Genomic DNA, 21,458 nt, shown 5'->3' with positions numbered 1-21,458 from the left:
TTGAAAATTGAGGTAAACAAAGGTTAGTCTCAGCTTAAGGTACGAAAACCGATCCTGATGCGTTTTGTACTACGGACATTAAACGCCTGAACAATAACCAAGTACAGATCGTGTAATCCAATTCAAGTAAGTGATTGAAGTAAGTAAAGATTTTAATAATTATTATATTATATCAAAGAAATTATAATTGCATTAATAAATATTTAAAAAATAAAACATAAATCAAGCAGATACGAGTATAATGGATCTTATACAGACATATTCGCTTGCCTTTCTATCAAGGAAGTCACAAATTTCTAGAAGCGTTAAATCCAATCTAATATCTAATATCTACACTTTAAAATTTATATAAATTAAAAGAAAGTTTAAAAATGCCGACAATTAAGATATACAAGGAAATAAACATAAAATGCATCTATTTTTGTTTAAGAAATTAAGAATTAAAATAAAAGTGTGCAACTTAAATTTCTCCAACGAGCTCAAGTGCGTATTATTATTTTTGCTTTTGCTCATCAATTTTGTTTTACGATATCAACAGTCGATGCCGATATAATAAAATCATTATAATAAAGACGAAACCAAACAGAATCTAGTAAATTTTGAAAAACATATCTGTGGAATTTAGTCCACAATTTGCAGAAATGTTAGTTTTTATTTTCGACAATTTCCTATATGCCTGAAAGTATACTACAAAAACTACGAATAATATTTTAAAGTGAGAAAAAGAAAAGGCTCCATAAGACACAAAAACACCATTAAAAAGTTGAAATGGCTGCCTTTAAAACAGGTTTTAGATCTGCAAAATGCTTGCCTGTCTTTGATTATTTACAGATATACATATATCTGCAGTTTACTTTGCGATACTACAGTACGAGTATGTATATTTATATAAACAAGATATATGAAAGCCTGGCAGCCTTACAATTTGGTTCAAAAAACAGTTCAACAGTTAATTTGCAGAATGAATATTGGACAACTAATCGCCGCAAGTCTAGTAAATTTGCACCTGTACTCCGATGAAATCCTTGCCATTATTCGTCATTCGCTTCACAATCTCGCCGGGCAAAATCAAGGTGCTATTGCTGCGGCAAATTGCAGGCAATTCTGGGGGGCCTCGTATGTCGTACACCTCGCTGGTATGAACGTAGAGGGACTCAACCATTTCGGGGCGTGTAGTGGGCCAAACGGAGAGTGTGCCAGTGATACGCATATTGCTGGGCACCAGACTGGTCATCCAGATGAGAAAGAGTTCGGTTTCGCAAGCAATATTTTTTCGTTGGCGCTGCAAACTGTCCCCATAACCAAAGGCCTCGACAAGATTGACACGCGCTGTCATCACTAGAACGGGGAGCAGATCGCGCATCTCGTCGCTCTGCTGATCGTAGATCTTGTCCCGCACCAAATACAACATATGGCACTTGGCCTTGTTCAGTAGCGTGACGCGTGTATCGAGGAAGAAGGTCTTGGTTTGACGCAAGCCAATGCGCTCCATGGTAAGGGCACGATGATCGTGCAGCAAATGCTTATTGAAGTCGGAGATGAAGGCTAAGCGCGCACAGTCCCCATCGGGACAGTTGATGGGGGAGCGACCGATGACCAACGGCTTGGGCACATCGTACTGCAGTATATGGGGCTTTAATTGCAACATTGTCTCCAATTCGGAAGCGCTGCATTGAATTGTTTCGAACTGTGGCTCGGGCGGCACATTGCGACCAAAACAGACAACTGCATTCTTCTTGAAATGCTGCACATAGGGCTTGGGATCACATGCAAATCCTCTGTAGACGGCACGCTGTACATTGGAGACAAGGGAACGCAATCTTCCCACGCGCTTTGGCAACGTGGCGGACTTCATGAAAGTCTCGTAGGACGGGAAAGCGCCCGACATACAGACCCTTGAGTTCCTTCGACGTCGCCCTACAGGTACTTTCAGCTTTCCTACCTTTACGGTGGTGGACTTTGACGGATAAATGATCGTCGTTGATTCGGATGTTTCTGATATGGATTCAGATATTGTCAGAGCCATCGCGTCGGAGCTACTGTCGGTATCTAGGCGTTTTTTTTCATTCTCTTCGCCACCCCATGAAATCCAAACTTCACGCAGAGGGGGTGCTGTAGGCTCAAAGCATTCAGATCTTTCGGGCTGTATCCATTTCCCAGCGGTGCCTTTTTTCCTGTTGTCCTCATTGTAGCCGTTGTCCTGTTTTCCCGGCCGGCTAGTCTCCTTCACTGTGTTCATTAGGCAATCTAATTTTTGATCCAAGCTATCATCAAGTTTTTCTTTCCTACCCTCAGCATCTTCTTCCACATCCTCGGGCTTGACTTGATTCGATGGCAAGACCAATTTGTTTATCTTGTAACTGCGTCCACCACGCTCCCGATCGCGCGAGTTCTGCTCCTGCTCTCGTGACCTCCCCGCTCGCTCACGCGACTTTTCGGCACGTTCTCGCGATCTCGCTGTTCGCTCAAGCGCCTTTTCTTTGTGTTTGCGCAACTTTACTTCTTGCTCTCGAATCGCGAATTTCCCTAGAGCTTTTATTCTCGGCATGCGGGTCACCTTTTCATTACGATGCCACCCTCGGTAACGCTCAGCTTCGAACTGTTTCTGGCATTGAAGCTCATAGAGTTCCATCTTCGTGCGTTGAGCCTCCTCCTCGATTCTGTGACGCATGTCATCCAAATCCATGATTCGTTGCTGTTTCTGCGTCAGTTGGGCTTGCAACCTACTTGGCACTGCGTAACCCAACTCATCCATAGAACTGGGCTGAGTGGACAATATTTCTAGGCTGTTGCTACTGTTCAATTCATCGTCTTGATCGGAAATCACAACAGCACCTCCAGCTTTGCGTGAGTGAGGAGGTTGGAGCTCCTTATTGGCTCGGCCCCTAGGCTGGTTCGATGTCCCAGGTCCCGACTGATCGTCCGTGCCATAGCATTGTTGCAATCGCTTGAGTTCCTTGGCTGTTAGGCGTGGTTGGGCATACTGGTATGATTCCTTACGCTTTGCTTGCTTTCCACACTTGGGGGGAGGTGTGGGAGATCGCTTGTGTCGCCCGGTGGGGGGTATATCGTCGACTTTGTAGCGCCCAGACTCCTGATACCGCACATCGTCGTCATTGTCATCATCATCATTCAGCCTATTACGTTCCCAGGAATCGTGGCCCCGCTTCATCTCGGAACTATTTCGATGGACAAAGGACGGACCACCCAAGTGTGCGACACCCTTCTCAATACAGGATCGCACCAAGGGCTGTCGCGGCTGCTGAGGCACGGGTTCAAAGTCGGCAAAGCGGCGTGTAGCCATGGATGCCGCTAAATTCTCCAGACCCCGCCAGTGTTTCAGGCGCGCCATGCGGTCATGCAGTCCCTTCTCCTTATCGAAAACAGCACTGCTGTGTGCCATTGGCTCTTTGGCCAAAGAGGCGGCTCGTCGGTGATGAAACAAAACGCTCGCTCGCTTCTTGCGTTGCTCGCTAATAGCACGTGGTCGTTCGCTATAAATACTGCGAGGCATGCGCACGGGCGATGGCGCCCGATAGGCCGAATAGGTCAGCAGCTGCTCCTCACCATACGCATCCATTGCCGGTGGATTTTTGCGAAGATCGTGATGTAGTGGGCGTCGAGGCGGTGGTGGTATGACTGGGGGTAGTCCTGCAGGCGGATCTACTGCCTCTGTGGCCCAGTTCTGTGCGTTCAATGAGCGCAGACGCTGTAGGAATGCGCATTTGTGACGCACCGTTTCAAGCTCTGAACCAGTCGAGGAAATGTTATCGTCATCAGCCCCATTAGTCTTCTTCCCATCGTCCAGTTCATTGGATTTCTGTTCCGGCACCGCTGGTCGCTCCTCTGGCCTAGCGGTAGGGTCCGGCGAGTTGATCTTAAAGAAAAATGAATCACCGTTGCATGCAGTGCAATGCCCGGATACTCCATCAATACATCGCTCGCAATGGTTGTGGGTCAATCGTCGATGCTCGTATTCGTGGGCCGTGCTTACGGAGTCCGTTTGATGCCCGCAACTCGTGCAAACGTACATTTTGAAAGTTTCCGTGTTTAATTATCCAATTCCTCAATACTGTTCCAAATTTAAACTCCTTTAGAAATTTCCGAAATTTTCCAAATATATGTGTTGTGTTCGTATCTACTAGATATAAATTATACATACAAATGTATCTGAGCTTGCAACAACAAACTACTTGATTAAAGCAAATAGAGTTAAATATATTCCTACAAATGTTTTCAAACCTATGTCTATTAGCAAGCGATCAATAACAAAACTATTCTTATGGGATAGATTTATTTGTTGTTCCTTTCAAACAAACCAGAAGCTGCACTCAATTCCTGATATTGGGGAGTAAGGCAAGCATTGCTTTGGAAAACGGGATAGAAGTTGGGCCTAAAAATGCACAACGAATGTGAAGATTCCGCACTCGTGGGGAAAGACTTAAAAGCCCTTCAAAGTTGCTCGTTAAATCTACAGTTTTTTTTTCGAACAAGTTAGCTTTACACTTGTTTATTTATTTATTTATTAACCTCATCGTAGCGTTATAAGTACCAGATTACTTTTAAGCTATTACGCTAGTCATTACATATTTATTTCTAATTTAATGCAATTTAATTTAGTTATTAAAAAAATTATTTTCGTTTTATTTGGCGCGAAACATTAAAATTATAATTTTTGACTTGTTATGTTTTTTTTTAATTTTCCTTGCTTTAATTATTATTATTATAAATTATTTTTATTTTTTTCTTATATTATATTATTATTTTATTTTACAATTTTTGAAGTATGTGTCCTACTAATACATATAAGTGTCTGGCATGTAGGTTTTTTAGATGTACTATTGCAAGTGTGGTTGAGTTTTAAGAGTTTAGGTAATGCGGTAGCTTGTTTCACAGCTGAACAGCGAACATGTGAGGAAATGACTTGCCGAGGTTGCTAATATATATCTTATGTAGACTAAATTATTTGTGCTTATTGATGTGGAGAGAGTGATTCCGTTGTACAAATAATTTGGTTTTTTACGGTCAGAGACTTCCACAAAGATTCTTAAACAGAGACATTTTTAAGGCGGATGGGGAAATACCAGGTGTGTTCCAAAGTAAACAGGACTTTAAAAAAAAAAACAGAACAAATGGTTTTTTTCGGCAAAATCAATTTATTTTATTCAAAATAGTCTAAAAGTTTTACCAATTTTAAAACAACATTTAATGTTGGCTCTTTGTTCGAAGCTCATTTTCGCACCGATAACACAAACATACTGACACTTAAAACGCAATAACTTCACTTCCAATCGATGAAATGTCATATCTCGCTGGACAATCGATAAAGATAGCAGATTCTAACGCACCAGTCGACATATAGATAGCGCCACCAGGGGGCGCTGGATTCAAAAAGTCCTGCTTACTTTGGAACGCACCTTGTATTTGTTAATGAAAAAACGAGCCGAGACTTTTAGAAGCTGTACTTTTTTGTCAATCAATGATTTGTGAACCTCAAAACGCTTAATGAATGCGAAGATTCCCAACCCGATGGGGGAAGACTTACATGCCTTTCAATGGCAAGTTGTTCGCTAAACTTACAGCATTTGGGTCAGACACTTCCACAAAGATTGTTGAACAGACACATTTTTATTTCAATTGATTATAATCTAATCCCTTTACAAAAATCGACCTGAAACAGGTTTATGTATAAACTGTGCCAAAACGTTCAGTTAACCCTTTACCTATACTTGGACGAGTATGCACTTAATAAATAGAAAGAGCCATTAGGTAGTGTCTGTTGTGTCTTGCTCTCCCCCCAATCACATGACAATTCCGATCCAGCAGCTGTTGACCGTGAATTTTACATGTGGATACATAAAGCAAAGGCAAGCCAAAGCAAACTATGCAAAAACTGACCTTGGCCAGCAGCAGTGACGACGGCATTAGCAACAGCAACAGCAGCAGCAACAGCAAATAGCAGTTCCATTGCTCCCATTTGCACGCTTCAATTGCTCGCTGTGGCTGCTGTTGCTGCTGCCTCTGGAGAGCAATTGAAATTGTCAAACAGCCTGCCAAAACCTAAGCGTTTCGAGTGGTGGCAAACAAAGCGGCTTTGACCGCGTCCCATTGTTGACTTGCTTTGGGCCATGATTCAGCGCTATGTTTGATAAGATGCGCTCCAAAACAAATAACGGCACATACCCGAAAACGTTTAGCATGCGAAGGTCTAGCGATGCTGTACTGCATAGTATATAAATAATGTGAGGCACGCTTGGTAAGTTATCAAACGTTCATACAACAGCACACAAAATGGTAAGATGGTCTCAGTCGAGGTTTATGGAATCCAAAAAAAAGACCTACATATAATGCCTTTACAGAAATCTTTCATCCTGACATTCGCTTTGTGCGCCTGCTTGGCATCTGCTGATGTCTCACACCTTTCCTCCAGCTATTTGCCACCTGCGAACTCTGGCTCGGAACCGGAGCATGCGATCAGCACCAGCATTGAGCAGCAGCAGCTGCGGGAGTTGCCCGAGCAGGTCGACTCCATGAATCAGGGTCTCATGGAGGACTTAACACCACCCGCTCCAATCGACTCCATGCCTGCTGCGCGTTATCTGCCACCTGCAGAGCCTATGCCGGAGCTCAAAGCAGCCGAACCAGCCATGGAGTATATGGCACCCATGCCCGCCGAAGAGCAGCCCGCTATGCGCTATTTGCCACCTGCTGTACAAGCCACGGAGCCTCAGCCCACCTATCAACAGTATCAGGAGGAGCTGGCCAGACAACAAATGCTGGAGCAGGAACAGGAACAGCAGGAGCCACAGGAACCACTGGAAGAGCAACAACCAGCCATGAGCTATTCCATGGATGAGGCACAACAACCAATGGCTCCTTCGGATATGGACATGATGGCTGCCTATGAGGAGGCGCAGCCCTCCCATGAACTACGGGACGATGGCTACCACTATAAGGCTGTGGAGACAGAACAAAGTCTGAGACATTAGTGCGATTTAGTTAATGCCATGCAATTGTATTTGCTTTTCTTGTTAGATTTCTCGTTATTGTTGTGAGCATCCAAATAAATCTCTTTGGCAGCTAAACTATTCAATTTTCTTGCACTTGGCTTTAAACAATTAAACGGTAGACAAACAATGCTTAATAACAAATAATAAAACAACATTTTTTCAGTATAGCCACTTAGCGGCTCTTTTTCGGCGGTGGTCCGTTAGCCGGCGGATCTCCACTACGCTTTGGTACATTGATTTCGGGGACTTCTTCCGGTTTTTCTTCATGTTGATTGGCATTTTCTTGAGGGCATTGCATTGCATTGGATTTATAGGTAACCTTCTCAGTGAACGGCATATCCAGTTCTTGAAGCCTTCTTGCTGGACGCACTTTTGAAGCGTCTTTACCATTATCCCTAATACTTGGAATTGTGACCTTTTCCACGCTCCCGTTGCGGCGCACAATAAGCAAGTCTGTACTGTTTCCCGAAAGAGGATCACCTTCAATGCCTGCGTTCACAGCATCCAAAACCAATTGACGTGCCTCTCCCTCACATAAATTTCTATGCCATCGACTTTCCAACACAGCCATGGCTCCCACCGATCCGGTCCCCAATGAAGCGTAGGGCACCCTCTCCGAGTACCCCTCGAATCGGGTGCAATAGAGATCCATTTCATTTTTCCAGACGCCCGCAATTATCAAATTGCACAACATCTTGCCATTGTACCGAAAAAGTGTTTGCCTGGCAAAGGTATTGGCACACACCACGGGCACCAATCGTTCACGCTCCAAATAGTGCAGTCTTAGTTGCGACTGGAGCAAGTAAACCACCGAATCGACATCGGCACTTATCCCAGAAGCAGCACAACTGCAAAAATATATATATAGTATAAATATACATAGTTGATGTCCTATAGCTACACAGTAATCAAAACTGTGGTTCGATCTCACTTAATGAAGTCGATTTTTCCAATTATAATACTCACTATATGTTGTCGTGTAGACGATATATTTTCCTGGAATGAGTAGAGACCACAACTTTTCCATTTGTTTCGCGCTCATCGGCGCCAATTATAATACCATCCCCGTAGATAATACCAACAAGGGAGGTACCAGTGAGAAAGGGTGTTGGTTCTTCCAAGCCCTCCTTTTTTAGCATATTATTGCTACATGACGAATAGTATTTCGCTCAGCTTTTAGAGAGACTTATCTTTTATTATCACTTACCATCGCACATTATCAAAATTAAAGCCAGTAGGGTTCGACATTTTTAAAATATTTTTGTGTAGATCCGTATAGTATTGGAATATCAACTGCCTTTCGTAGGCATATGTTTATAATAGTGACTATGACGTATAACTGAAATATCACTCAATTTTTAGTTGCATGGCATACGAATATAAATTTATAGTACTCTTAACCAAAAGAGGAGTTAGGGTAAAAAACAAGTGCATTACCAGGCCTAACCCTAAAGAACATATGTGATTTTAAAAAATTGGAGAATGCATATAATTGTTTCAATATTTAATTGACTGCAATATTTTAAGGGTTCATTACGACAAAAATGACCTCAAATAAGCTTAAATAAAAAATGGTTTGATTAAAAAACAAGAGTGTTTTGTTTTTGGGTTTCATTTTGTGCAGCATTTTATTTTATTTTTTAAAGCCTAAAGAAAATAGTTTAAACGTCACTAATTTATCTACCCTAATAAAACAAGTTAATATCCCAAATATATAGACTTTTTTAAAACTATCGAAACTGTGTTTGGTGGCCAACTAATAGTGCTTGTTCTTATAACTGTTGTTCAATTAATAAATAAGCTTCTGATCATTGTGAACATACAGATTTATAAAATCGTTTAGGACGTATAGACCGAATCCTTTAAACACAAAGAGGAATATCATAATTTGCGCTCCCTTTAATCGGTAAGACCATTTTTTGTCAATTGTGATGCCACAGTAGACTAGTCTTTATTACGGCAAATAGCTAGAGCTGGAATTGATAAAAGTTGAAGTTTGGCAGACTATTTAAATCTCTCGTCAAAGAGAATTAAATATGGTTGAAAGTAATTTTATTGTAAAATTGCTTAAAAAATAACATCGAAAGTCTGAGCCCTTCCTATTCTCCGCCCTCCTCTTCAGCCTCGTTCTCAACTGTGGCACCCTCTCGCAGCATCTCCACCTTATGTATGCTGAATTCAATGTTGTAGAAGGGCACATTTAGGGTTACCACTAAGCAATAGAGCAGGACCTGTAAATGGCGGGTGCGCAGCATATATGATGATCCCTGGTGTTTGGGGAACAAGGGATGATCCTTCTCCTGACAATCGTACATGAAATAGCCGCCATCGTGTCCCGGCGAAAAGCCTATGGCCACTGCTCGCTTGCGAACCATCACGATGCCATACTGGTAGTGGCTGAAGAAATATATGAGGGCTTCGGAAAGGTTCATGCGGTTGAAAGTGGGAACACGATACAATTTTCCATAGCAGACGTGCTCGATATGGACCACAAAGTTCACATTTTCCAAGGAGCAATCGATATTGAGGTTCTCCAGCGAGAACTCGTAATCCTCCTGCTTGATGGTCTCAATACTCTCCGTGAAGTACTTGTCGCCGCTAATGACAATGGTATCCAGCAGATGAGCGCTCCAGTCCATAAGCCGATAGATACTAGCCGCACAACAGGCAATAACATAACAGGCCAGATACTGGCGTCCGCGCACCACCTCTTCGAAGACTGGTGCCTCAGGATGGAGATTACCCCACAGTGACCAGAGACGACCCTCGATCTCGATATCGAACTTCTTGAACTTGCTGACAGGCAAATTGCGATATTTGCCAGCTGTGTTACGTCGATTAAGACGACTCCAAATCGGTAGACAGTTCTCCAGCTCCAACCAGCCCAGTGACTCGTTTGTGGCGCATATCTCGTATTCAGGCCGTCCATATGCGCGTGTCGAGCAGGTCATTGGTATGGATAGATCAGTGAGCAGTTGTAGGATGCGCGCATTCGGTGCTGCCTTCTTATAGGAGAGCACATCGACCACATAGAACTTGTACTGGCATTTCTCTTTCCACTCAGACTGAGCACAGCGCTCGTCAATGTACTTAATCATGCTCTCCACGTCCGCGAAGAGGACCCACGAGGCGGTATTGCGCTCTGGGTATCGTTTCGGACCTTTGGGGCACTTCTTCTTCTTCTTTTGGCCGCCGCCGCCGCCACCGCCACCTTCCTCATCGTCTTCATCTTCGACTTCACCCTCACCCTCCTCTCCGCCACCCGGCTTATCCATGGTTGGATAGGGATCGAAGAGATGGAAGAACTCATCGTGATAGATGGCGTATGTGCCGTTGGGCGTGAATATCATAAGATATTTGCGGGTGTGCAATGCTTTGTCCAGTTTCTTCTTCAAGACGGTCATACCCTGGGCCTGTTTCATTGGCGCAGCATCCGCCATTTGCGGTGTCCACATGCCTTGTGGCTCGAAACTGCGTATCCAAATATCGAATTCGTAATCATCTACAGTCACGTGTCGCACCACACGCTCAAAGACCGATTCTAGTTCGCAAACACGAGACGATATGGTCTTGGCGTTTGTAATGACGCGATCAATGCGATAAGAATTCCAGTGACTAAGCGGTCGCAACGAACATCCAATAATAGCCAGAGCACAGGCAAAGTAACAGGGTTTGATTTCCTTGAAGGTGCCCTCATCTCGTCCTTCTAAGGCAAGGCTGCCCTGAATCTTAAAGTTGCAGTCCTTCTCACGCATGCGATAGCCATAGAGAATGGGCCTGGGCTTGTATGGCTTTCGCAACTCTTTGGGCAATTTCTTTCCAGGATGGTGCTTCAATTCCACTTCCTCTTCGCCTTCTTCTTCCTCTTCCGGACCGTACCCTTCATGGTCTTCCTCACCCTCACCCATCTCATCGATACCTGTGTCTCTGTATTCTGGAGCTGTTAGGCGAGGTAGGAGGGGGGTGTAAAATTTGGTTGTGAATTGAAAATCAAGGCTAGCTACTTACTTTTTCCTGCCTTGCGGTCCAAACGCTGCTGCTTGGCCAACAGGAAGGTCTCAATGCGTTTGTTCTCCTTCTTGAGCTCCTCATCGATGAAACGCATCTTTTCCAGACGCTGCTCACGAATACGTTTGCGCCGCGCCATTTCCTGATTATATTCCGCATCCTCGTCTGCCTGCGTCCAGTGCCGGAAGCGACCCGTATTGGTAGTGTCGAGCACCTTCAGTGTAGCTATGATGAAGTTCATGACCGCACAGCCCTGCGGATTGCAGCCGAACTCAATGCGCCGTATGAGTGCGTCCAGTTCCACGAAACGTAACAGACACGCCGGTCCTGAATTGCCCTTGCGGAAACCTACCGTATTACAGGGGAAGCCAATAAACATATACAGAAAGTTATAGCGCTTAAAGATAATGCACGAGAATCGCTGGCATACGAGCAGCAAGCGACTGCTGGTGATAAGCACTTCCAGCAGCACCTGTCGCAGAGGCACCGTAGCCGTTGACTTGATCACTTTGGTCACATCTATGCTGTATGAGGTACTACCAATAGATATATCCGGCACTTTCTTGGCCAGCACACATGCCAGTATATACTCATAGTTTTGGTATTCATCTCCAAAGTTGTTTGCCGATTCCAGTGCGAACTCAATTAGTTCGGCATTCCATGTCGAAATCTTGTACTTGGCCGAGAGTGCAACGGCTACTAACCCAGCCAGCAAGCCACCCAACTTAGCCATTTCCTCATCCAGTTGCGGCAACTGTGTGGTGCCCAGCAAAATCCACGCCCCATCGGGCAGGGTCTGGAAATTACTCTTCAAAGCTAATTCCTCCTCCAGTGTGAGTACACGTTTCAGATCCTCCTCCTCTTCTTCGCCCAATGTTGGATCGCGCTTAATCTTAAGCCTTAAAGCCCGCAAATTCTCCTTGTCACTGCGCAACAGCACCTTCTGTGCCTGCTTATACAGATAGGGACGATCAGCTATAGGCTCAGGCAGGTCCTTGATAACACCATCTATAAGGCTTATAATCAGGTCCATCACCATTTCCTTCTCATCGTGTAAAGGCAGGCGTTCCGTCTCTGGTATACTCTCGATACTCTTCTTTTGTTTCGGCTCCGCAGCGTCCGGCTCATCTGTGAACGACGGCAGGCCCATCTGCAAGGCAGGGAACTTGTTGGCGCGCTGAGTTATCACTTGAAGAGGCCGAATACAACCTGTGCGTACGCCGTGTATGAAAAATTTACCACCACGTCGCATTTTCAACGCATTCAGGTATAGCAGACGACAGAAAGAATCAAAGGTGGTGTGTAACTGCAATACCGCCAGACCCTTAATTCGATAATCGTCGGGATCGACAACCATGCCCGTACGATTGCGTCGAAATGGATCAAATACGTAGAAAAATTCCTTGTCCCGCCAAATGGCAAGCACAGAGTTGTCGATTTGCAGCAATGCCGTTGGCCATTCGGGCATGGAGAAAAGCTGCTGTAAGGCCATAGTCAGCTGCGATTCTAAATAGTCCTTGCAGTCGGCCACGTGACCGGTGATGAGAAACGGACGCTTGCGCACAGTGGCCTTAAAGGCACCCATTAGGAACATTTCTGGCAGATCAACAACATTCAAATGCGGTTTGTTTTTCTTCCATCGCTTGCCATCTAGACGAAACTTTTTGCGCAATGTCTTATAATAGGCCACTCCATATTTTATCAAGTCATCGATAGTCATAGGTTTCCACAGCTTGGCCAGCTCGAATTCCGAGTAAATCAGAGCAATAAGCGACACAACCAGTGATGCATTTTTCTCATTGCCCGATATCGGTTGCTGTAATCCACCACCTCCCGCCGTCTTAACGGCAAAATGCTCATTAACCATAGCCCATAGCTTGTGTGGGTTTAAGTTCTCGTCCTTGCGTGGCGGCGGCTCCTTAAGCTTGCCATAATTTCCAAGCTTAATCTCATATACTGTGAACTCGCTGTCTGGGTCCAGGTCGCTGAATCCGGTTATTATATGCACAAGATGTTCAGTGAACCGCGTGGCCATCAGAGAGCACTTTCCCTCTTCAAAGTCACGTTGGCACAAATCGTTTCGTCCATTCGGATCGAATATGTAGAAGGAGTTGAGGCATCGTTTCCAAATGAGCAAATACAGCTTATTTGACACAAAGATGCAGGCGTTGTATCTGGAGAAGAACAACGACAGCACTTTGAATAGATTGGGTTCATTTTTGAAGAGTCCCGCGAAATGTATCTTGATCTCAACACTAGCCTCGCGTTCCTGAACCTGCGGTATTATGTCAAAATCCGAAGTATCCGATTTGTAGTTTATGGAGGTACTGCGTTTTGTAAGCTTGACTCCCCTCTTTAGGATCCCATCCATAGTGGCCGCTGTCCAAAAGTCAGGATTTAAGTGGAAACTCTCCACATAGGCTATAATCAAGCAGGCGACTTCACTGGGTCGATTGTAAAAACTGCATATGAAGATTTTGATATTTTTAGTACAACTGCAAAAACTTTACAAATATGGGTGGCCCACTTACTTGGAGCGATGCTCCTTTTTTGGTTCAGGATATATATTGCGACCACCAAATACGATCTCAGCAGTGAATGTCTTATCCAAGTCCTTTGGTATATTATACACGGTTAGCTCGCCGTCTCTTTCTAAGCTTGGAAAAGGCTATTTGAATTAATGGCAACTGTCAGAGAATCAACAGTACGAGACAAATGCATACCGTATTTTGGCAACGAAGCGGCAATAAATTCTTGATCCTGTTCCATTTCACGCCTCTGATAACCCACATTCCAGGTCCACAGATCTTGCGGATTACAACCCTCAATAATATCGTAAGTTTTCAGATTTTCACCCTCAAGATTCTCTTGTATAATGCGAGGATTATATGTGGGAAAAGGCAATTCTTCCAAAGGACCAATTTGGGTTTCATTAATATAGATACGACTCTTGGGTCGCTTTAATTCAAGCTAAGTGTGGGTAGTGCAGAAAAGGGTGTTAATATTACAAACATCATTTGCTCGTATATTGTCAATCAAGCGAAAAAAATTATATCAAATTTTGGAAAACTCCTAAACAGTATAAAATGCAATTACAAATATTTTCCTTGAACACGTTTTGCAACTGTTTAAGCTAATTTTTAAGATATATAGTACTATAGAATATATAGTGTGTATAGAATACAATATGCACTCTCAGTGTCCCGGCTGGCGGATCAAGCGACGGACTATCATAGGAGATAGCATATTTGGATGGGAATAGGGACTTACAAACATTTCTAAACTTCTTACGGAGCATTTCAGTGATGCAGAATGGTTTTTAAAACATCTTAAGACAGACCTTTTGTCATTTATTTAATAGTGCGTAAATGCTCATTCCAACCATGCATTTTATACTTTTTGCTAGTATCTTACTTCTTACACTTACACGCTATCAACATACCCGGCTACCTTATCAAAGCAATATGAGTGCGAACGGCCCATAAAATACCCTATTTATGTTGTCCAGACATAAAATAAAGAAAAATTAACCCATAATGAACCTAACGATGGACACAAGTCATAGCAAAGTATTTTATTCCGCATTTAAATAAAATCAAAGATTTCTCCACTAATCCGAATCCTAATTGAAAAAGCAATCAATATTAAAAAGGTTAATACAGCATTATTAATTCTTTTATAGATTTCAGATTGCGAGAAAACTGTATATTTGGACAATGTTCTTGGTGTCTTTAGCAACTAAAACATTTGATTACAGAAAATGAATTACTCGTACAGCTGTCGGCAAGATCCTACAGCATTAAGCAGCTGCAAGGATAACTCTTAAGAGTGAAGATCAAACGTCTAAAACCCATGCACAAATATCGGTTTTACTGAATTTGATCACGTTACGCATACACCATGAGTGTTACACAAAATGAAAATGCATATTTCGACAAACCATTTTTTCCTGCAGTTGCATAAAAAATCCATTGAAGGCAAGAAAATCGAATACAAAAACAAAAGCTAAGAGAAAAAACGAAACCATAAAACCTTTTGAGCAGCTTTATGTGACGGCACGGCCGTAATGACATATGTTACATTGTCCGACACAGACACTTATGCATGTACATACATACACATACCATAAAGATGACGAACGGGGGACTCGCACTGAGCTTTGTGCTTTCACTTATTTCCTGTAATTGTTCTTGTTGTTGTCGTTGCTGTTGTAGTTGCTGTTGTCGTTGGCAGCCCGCTTTCACCATCGCTTATTTCAATTGCGTCACAACAGCAGCAACAACGTTCTCTGAAGGTGTCGCCACCACCTACAGATACATGTATACCGGTACGTAGAAGCGACATCTAATTTCAAAAGCTGAAAATAGCACGCATACGCCACCGACACCAAACCCATTCATAATTGTAAGTGTTGTGGTAAGGGCGTGTCCGGCCGCCTTTGTTAAGTTTGCTCAGGTACCTTTTTTTTAGATATCTCGCTCTTAAGGCAGAAGAAGTTTCCAAGTTGAGTTAGTAAGCGGCATAAAGTAAGCACGAAATGCCAACTAAACTAACTCGCAGACTGAATTGCTATGCTTATACCATATGTGTGCGTGTGCTTGTGTGTGTGTGTGTGTGTGTGTGGGTGTGTGAGTTGGTCTGCCTATACGGCTCGCTGGTTCAGGTTCAGTCAGCCAGCCAGCCACATGGTACGAAATAAAGCACAAACAAACAGCGCGCAGTAAACAACGAACAGCGCTTAGTGCCACATCACGAATCTTATCGCGGGCTGCGACGACAACGACGACGACAACGACCACGACGACTACGGCAACAACAAAAACAACAGCAAAGGCAGCTAAACCGAAACCGCATAGCCGAGTAGAGCCGAGCCCCAAAGCCGACTGTAACAGAATAAGGTTGGGGGCCAAAACGGCGCGGTCGCTGCAGAACAAACAAGTCATCACACACACATAGGCAGGCCGAAACGCACACAGTCAGGCCAGAAGAAGAAAAAAAAGCAACGGCATTGAAAACGCCAACTAAGTGAGCAACAGCGGCGCGCAGTAATCGCGCACATTGTGAGCATTGTGAACGCGCATAGAGTGAAGCGCTTATGGCATACCCGTATGTATGTATGTATGTATGTATGACGACGTCAGTAAATGCCAACCACTAAGAGCAGTACCAACAGCAACTAAACCACGCAACCCTCTAAATGTGAGCAACAACAGCTAAGGTAAGTTGATTTGCTGCCAAAATGTCAAAGCTCAGATGTCTACATACATATGCATGTATGTATGTATGTGTATGTAAGTGTGCATGTGTGCGAGTGCGCGTGTGCCTGTGTAAGCCTTGTTTATTGACCAGCCGTATGGACAGTTTGTTGGGCAGGTGTTTTTGTTATTTTTAATTTTAGAAGAGCACTTGCCATTCTTACATACATGCATACATATACTCACATGTATGTACATGCATACACATACACAAACTAGTTTTTGTTCGGCATTAGAAAGGTAGCAGAAAGGAGCAACAAGGGCCACGTCAGCAGCTGGATGCTATGCAACTCGCCTGAAACCGCAATAATGCAGTCGCCAATAAAGTAACTGCTGTTGCTTTTTCTGCTGTTGTTGCTGCCCACAATGAGATGCTGAATTGCACAAAAGTGCACAAAAGAGAACCGACAAAAAATCAACATACAAAAGCTTATAACTTGCACAGGTGCCATCAAGCTAGCCAGCTACCAACGTCACATTTAAGCAACAAACTCAACTTAATGTGAGAAGCATTTAAATACACACACACAAATAGACGGACGCAGGCCGCAAAGCAAGCCACACAATATAAAATAGCAATGGCAGCTGCAGAGGCGTGTATTAAAAAACGTGACAAAGGGGGTTACAGAAAAAACTTTGGGCATACTTATAAGGATGTCACTGTTAATCGATGGAACTTTCGTTAAACAAACCACTTCTTTTTTAAATATACATAATGAGCGTTTAATCTGATTATGATGTACGATCAGCCACACATAAAATTGCCAATTAAATAATTTTTACATGATGCTTTATAAGGATATGTACATACATATGTATGTCACTTGAAATATTCGATATATGCTCGCTGAATAATAATAAAACTTATGTACATATATGTACATATGTATATCTAAATGTGTATTGGCGACCGGGCTACAGGATAATACCGAACAAATATCGGGCTTCAGGATTATACCGAACAAATATCGTTCATTTTTGAAGTAGTGTCGCATTTTTCATTTTATTATTCCAATTAACTCCCTTTCACAAGTGATAAGGCATTTATAAAACGCCCATAAAACATGAATGCGAATTTATCAATATCAATTTGAAGCTCTAATGAAAGAGTATTCACACTACACACATACATATAAAACATACATTTTACAATGTATGTACATACATATGTGTGTATTTATTTGTCTGCTTTATCTATTGGACAGTAATTGAATTTGTTGAAAAGCTGCCAAAGTCATTCAATGGTCATTCATAAACTTTTTTTTAGATTGTTATCAAAAATGTATACATACATGAATGTTGTATAGTTTTGCATTCGTTTTAAATTTGAATTAATAAGGAAGAAATTTTTCGTCGGGTGTAAAAACTAAAATTCAGATGGAATAATGTAATTTCATTTGTGAAATCAAATCAATTTCATTAAATTCCGAATCGGAATGTTATTCTATGAATAAATTGCGAGTCTGTAACATTATTACGCAACATTAATTGAGAACCAATGGCCGCCTACACAAAAGACGACGCCAGTGACTTTTGCTTAGATACAAAAGAAGAACAACGTAGACAACAAGAACAGCGTAACTAGCAACGCAAATGAAACAAAAATTAAGTAGAGACGGACAGACCAACAGGCACAGCGTCAACAACAGCAGCGACGCCAACAGCAGCAGCAATAGGCACTAGGCTTTTGCATAGAAACTCAAGAGCTCGTAATGCACACCAATAACAACAATCCCTCATTTGTGCATGTATTTGTCTATGTGTGTGTGTGTGTGTGTGTGTGTGTGTATGTGTGCTTTATGTGCATGTGACTGACGCTGACGGCGTCAACAAACAGTGTCTGCTCCTCACGGCCTTTGCTTGTCTACTACAAAAACAACTACATCGTACAACTACAGCAACAACCATAACTCAATGCGCTTGCACACGCGACACGCGGCAGCACAGACCTGGCCTGTGCATAACGTACCGTTTTAATTTCATATGGGGGGGGCACAGCAGCAACAACAAACAATCGTCAAACAGTGCACAAGTGTTACTCAGCAACTAAGCACGCGTGTTAAAATGTCGCAGCAGCTATAACAGCAACAACAATAAACAGAATTGAAAACGTGCCGGTAAAAACACACACACGCATGTGTGAAAATACATGTATGAATTCGTTTGTGTAGCAAAGGCAGTAAGCAAAACAAAATGCAAAATTAAATAATACAGTTTGTAATTCTTAGCAACAGCATAAAATACACAAATACATATGTATATAAAATTATTATTTTCTGCGTAGCATTTCAAAAAAGGAGCAACACAAGCACAGCAACAACAACAGCGAAGCAAGTAAGAGTGCGCTCACGCTCTTTGCTCACTCAGCCACACAAGTGTGCGTGAGAGAAAGAGATTGTGCTTGCTGGGCAACAGCGCAATTGGCTATTTTACACAGCACGCTTTTATTCGCATTTTGAGGACGCTGCGCAGCTTTCGGGGACGAAAGAAGCTAACCAAAAGCGAAAAGTATTTAATAACTGATTTAATTCTTGAGGCAGAGAGAACAATAAAATGGCAAACATGGAAGCTGTAGCAACAAAAATAGCAACCAACAAAAAAGGGGTAAGTAGCAAACAAATAAAACAACAGCCAACTTACTGTCTGCGTATGTACATACATATGTATGTATGTGTGAGCCTGTGCATGTTAGTTAACTTGGCCTTTAAGTTACGCCGGCCTTACGAGGGTTGATTTGTCATGCACGCCAGCAAGGCACGCAACACACATACACGGACAGGCACGCACATACATATGTATGCATGTATGTATGTAAGTGCAATAGAAAGTAAAGGGCATTTCGCAATAATTTTCTTGCACAATCGCATTCGATTAAGCATGTGGCAAACTATAACTGTAATTTTCTCATGTTTTCGCACAGGGCAACAACAAATCGCGTCGCAATGAACGCAATATTTTGACCTTTTATGAGAAAATAGCCGTTATACGCTATTACGATGAGACAAACATCTCAAGGAACAGCCTGGCCAAAATGTTCCATTGCTGCGCCACACAAATACGGCGCATATTGGAAAAGAAGCGCGAGCTATTGCAACAGTTGGCTACCCTGAGTGAGGCTGATGCTTCTATTATTATTGAGGAGATGACCCGCAAGCGTCGCAAATTCGAGATGAGCGCCATCAGTTTTCTGTTGCACGAGTGGGTGGAACGGAGTCGCCAATTGAAACTTAGCGGCAGTATTCAGAATCAGAAGCTGAAGGAGACGGCACTCAAGATGGCAGCGGTGCTAAACTTGCCTTCCTTCAGACCATCTTACCGCTGGCTCAACCGGTTTCGCGGTAAATACAAATACGAGGATGAGGAGTTGGGCTTCATTGGCCCTGGAGCTATGCATGGCACTCTGCCAGTGGAGCACATAATATTGGAGTTTAAGAGCGGACTGCCCAATTTTATGCAAAAGGAAATCGCCAATTTGACTGGGGCGGAGAATGTGGAGGAGAGCATGAAGAAATCCAGCACAGTGGAACTCGTCAATTTGTCTAGCGAGAATAGTGACTTTTCGGATGGAGATCAAATGGCACAGGACAACAATGAAGATGATGCAGATGACGATGATGATGTAGTGGAGATAGTGACCTGCGAGCCGAGTATGCTGGCCACACTCTCGCCAGCCAGCACGCCCAGCAACAATAATAATAATAATGTTGCTACGCCACAAGAAGAACAGCAGGATACAGCTAGTCTTAATGGGCTGCTTATGAATGCGGGCACCTGCACGCTTCTTAATAGCGTTTTCCCACACCTAGCAATTATACATCAATTTGCGCTTATGAACTCCGATATTAAAGCTTTGGAGCTGATCTCTCAGTTGGGCGTGCATCTTCAGCAGCAGGCCACGTCCGGGGCGTACACTTCGTTGTCGCTGGCGACAACAGGTGACACAGGTGGAGAGCAGCAAGCGCTACCGGCTGGCAGTATTTATGCCGATATCGATGATATCGAATTGATTGAGTAGTGGTTCAGTAAAAAATGTAATTTAAGGCTTTGCCATAACTATTTATAATAAATTCACACCTACCATGCGCTTATCCGGTATGAGTATCATTTCCGAGCTACACTCAAGACTTGCTGGCACGGGCTTCACTTCGCCCTCCTCCTCCTCTTCGCCTTCGGCAGTCTCCGGCTGCACTTCCTCCTCCTCATGCATATCCATAGGGCTGTTGAGCACAACAACATCCTTGCTGTGTGCTTTTGCCGCCTGGACAACGCGTGCATCGTGCTCAACGAAGCCCATTTCCCGTTTGGCCGCCAGCAAACGCTCGCGCATTTCGGCATGCACTTTAAGCTCGTCCGGGGAGCGTTGGGGTATAACGCACATGCTGAACTCATCGTACAGTTCGCAGCGCTTTTTGAAGGGCCGGACAAAGCGCGATTCCTCGGCCTTCTGGTGCAATCGCCGCAACTCATCCTCGATGGTCAGGACATGGGAAATCGTTGAATTGGCCGGCTTCTTGCACTGGCGCTGACGTGGTGGACAGTTCTCGGCCTTCCATTCGGGCACGGTGTTGTCACCCATGTAGGTTCGCACCTCGTACGGATTGGCCGAAGGACTGGCCTCCGCATTCACCTCAACGAATTTCTTAAGCATTTTGCAAAACACGAAGAATTTTGCAAAATCAGACAACAAAAAGGGAAACAAAAAATTTAGTCGTACAATTCGGTTTTATCGAATTTTTTTTATATAAACCACTAACGAATAATTTCACACGCCCCAACTCGACACGTAATTTAAATGAAATGATTGACTTAATTCACAAAATCAGAACCCACTCTGTTATATTTTTAACGCAATTGACTTCTTTATTAAAAAGATTTGGCTACACATATTTTAACAATTAAAATTTTAAAAAACTTATTAACTTAAGCCATCAGTAGATGAAGTGTCCCTTATGAATTGTGTAAAAGAACAACTCTAACTTTTGAGTTAAGGCAGCATTTTAGATGAGCGAGAAGATTTAGACCACTGTCAGACTAAGAGTAATGCCTCCAAAAAAGTTTTAAAAAAATGAAGCGCATGCCACAAGTTGTCGTAATAAAGGATTTGTATAACTGCCCAATGTACTTTTAGCCCCAAAAAGGAGAAGACAACGACTTCATGTGGCATGTATTTTGCAAATCCAGCATG

At 43.2% G+C, this 21,458-nt stretch overlaps 5 protein-coding genes across 8 annotated transcripts; 2 read left to right on the top strand and 3 right to left on the bottom strand.

Moving 5' to 3' along the window:
* Window positions 1–849: 849 nt before the first annotated feature.
* LOC115622424 lies at window positions 850–4,127 on the bottom strand. The gene has a single exon (XM_030516359.1). It carries the CDS (start codon window positions 4,031–4,033, stop codon window positions 992–994), a length of 3,042 nt encoding a protein of 1,013 aa, XP_030372219.1. The 5' UTR covers window positions 4,034–4,127; the 3' UTR covers window positions 850–991.
* Window positions 4,128–6,347: 2,220 nt separating this feature from the next.
* LOC115622511 (putative uncharacterized protein DDB_G0294196) lies at window positions 6,348–6,989 on the top strand. Its single transcript, XM_030516464.1, has one exon. It carries the CDS (start codon window positions 6,348–6,350, stop codon window positions 6,987–6,989), a length of 642 nt encoding a protein of 213 aa, XP_030372324.1.
* Window positions 6,990–8,311, bottom strand: LOC115622969 (proteasome subunit beta type-7-like). Its single transcript, XM_030517118.1, has 3 exons — window positions 8,218–8,311; window positions 7,977–8,156; window positions 6,990–7,858 (listed from the first exon to the last, which is right to left on the bottom strand). The coding sequence occupies exons 1-3, from the start codon at window positions 8,256–8,258 to the stop codon at window positions 7,183–7,185; spliced, it is 897 nt and encodes a 298-aa protein (XP_030372978.1). The 5' UTR covers window positions 8,259–8,311; the 3' UTR covers window positions 6,990–7,182.
* Window positions 8,312–9,045: 734 nt separating this feature from the next.
* LOC115622739 lies at window positions 9,046–21,006 on the bottom strand. Of its 2 annotated transcripts, XM_030516782.1 has the most exons (5): window positions 20,352–21,006; window positions 13,742–13,988; window positions 13,550–13,670; window positions 11,019–13,480; window positions 9,046–10,950 (listed from the first exon to the last, which is right to left on the bottom strand). In XM_030516782.1, exons 1-5 carry the CDS (start codon window positions 20,919–20,921, stop codon window positions 9,110–9,112), a joined length of 5,241 nt encoding a protein of 1,746 aa, XP_030372642.1. In that variant the 5' UTR covers window positions 20,922–21,006; the 3' UTR covers window positions 9,046–9,109. The 2 variants fall into 2 exon arrangements, with proteins under 2 accessions (XP_030372642.1, XP_030372643.1); XM_030516783.1 differs by lacking the exon at window positions 20,352–21,006 and having other exon boundaries at window positions 13,550–13,686; window positions 13,742–13,937.
* Window positions 15,908–20,340, top strand: LOC115622740. 3 transcript variants are annotated; one of them, XM_030516785.1, is made up of 3 exons: window positions 15,908–16,236; window positions 18,558–18,877; window positions 19,194–20,340. In XM_030516785.1, the coding sequence occupies exons 2-3, from the start codon at window positions 18,827–18,829 to the stop codon at window positions 20,286–20,288; spliced, it is 1,146 nt and encodes a 381-aa protein (XP_030372645.1). In that variant the 5' UTR covers window positions 15,908–16,236; window positions 18,558–18,826; the 3' UTR covers window positions 20,289–20,340. The 3 variants fall into 3 exon arrangements, with proteins under 3 accessions (XP_030372645.1, XP_030372646.1, XP_030372644.1); XM_030516786.1 differs by lacking the exon at window positions 15,908–16,236 and adding an exon at window positions 18,315–18,390; XM_030516784.1 differs by lacking the exon at window positions 15,908–16,236 and adding an exon at window positions 18,321–18,452.
* Window positions 21,007–21,458: the final 452 nt, after the last annotated feature.

This window comes from Scaptodrosophila lebanonensis, unplaced genomic scaffold (assembly GCF_003285725.1).
Source record: "Scaptodrosophila lebanonensis strain 11010-0011.00,11010-0021.00 unplaced genomic scaffold, SlebRS2 tig00000043-arrow-pilon, whole genome shotgun sequence".
Lineage (NCBI taxonomy): Eukaryota > Metazoa > Arthropoda > Insecta > Diptera > Drosophilidae > Scaptodrosophila > Scaptodrosophila lebanonensis.
The sequence above is the reverse complement of the archived record's forward strand: the minus strand, read 5'-3'. Positions and strand labels throughout refer to the sequence as shown.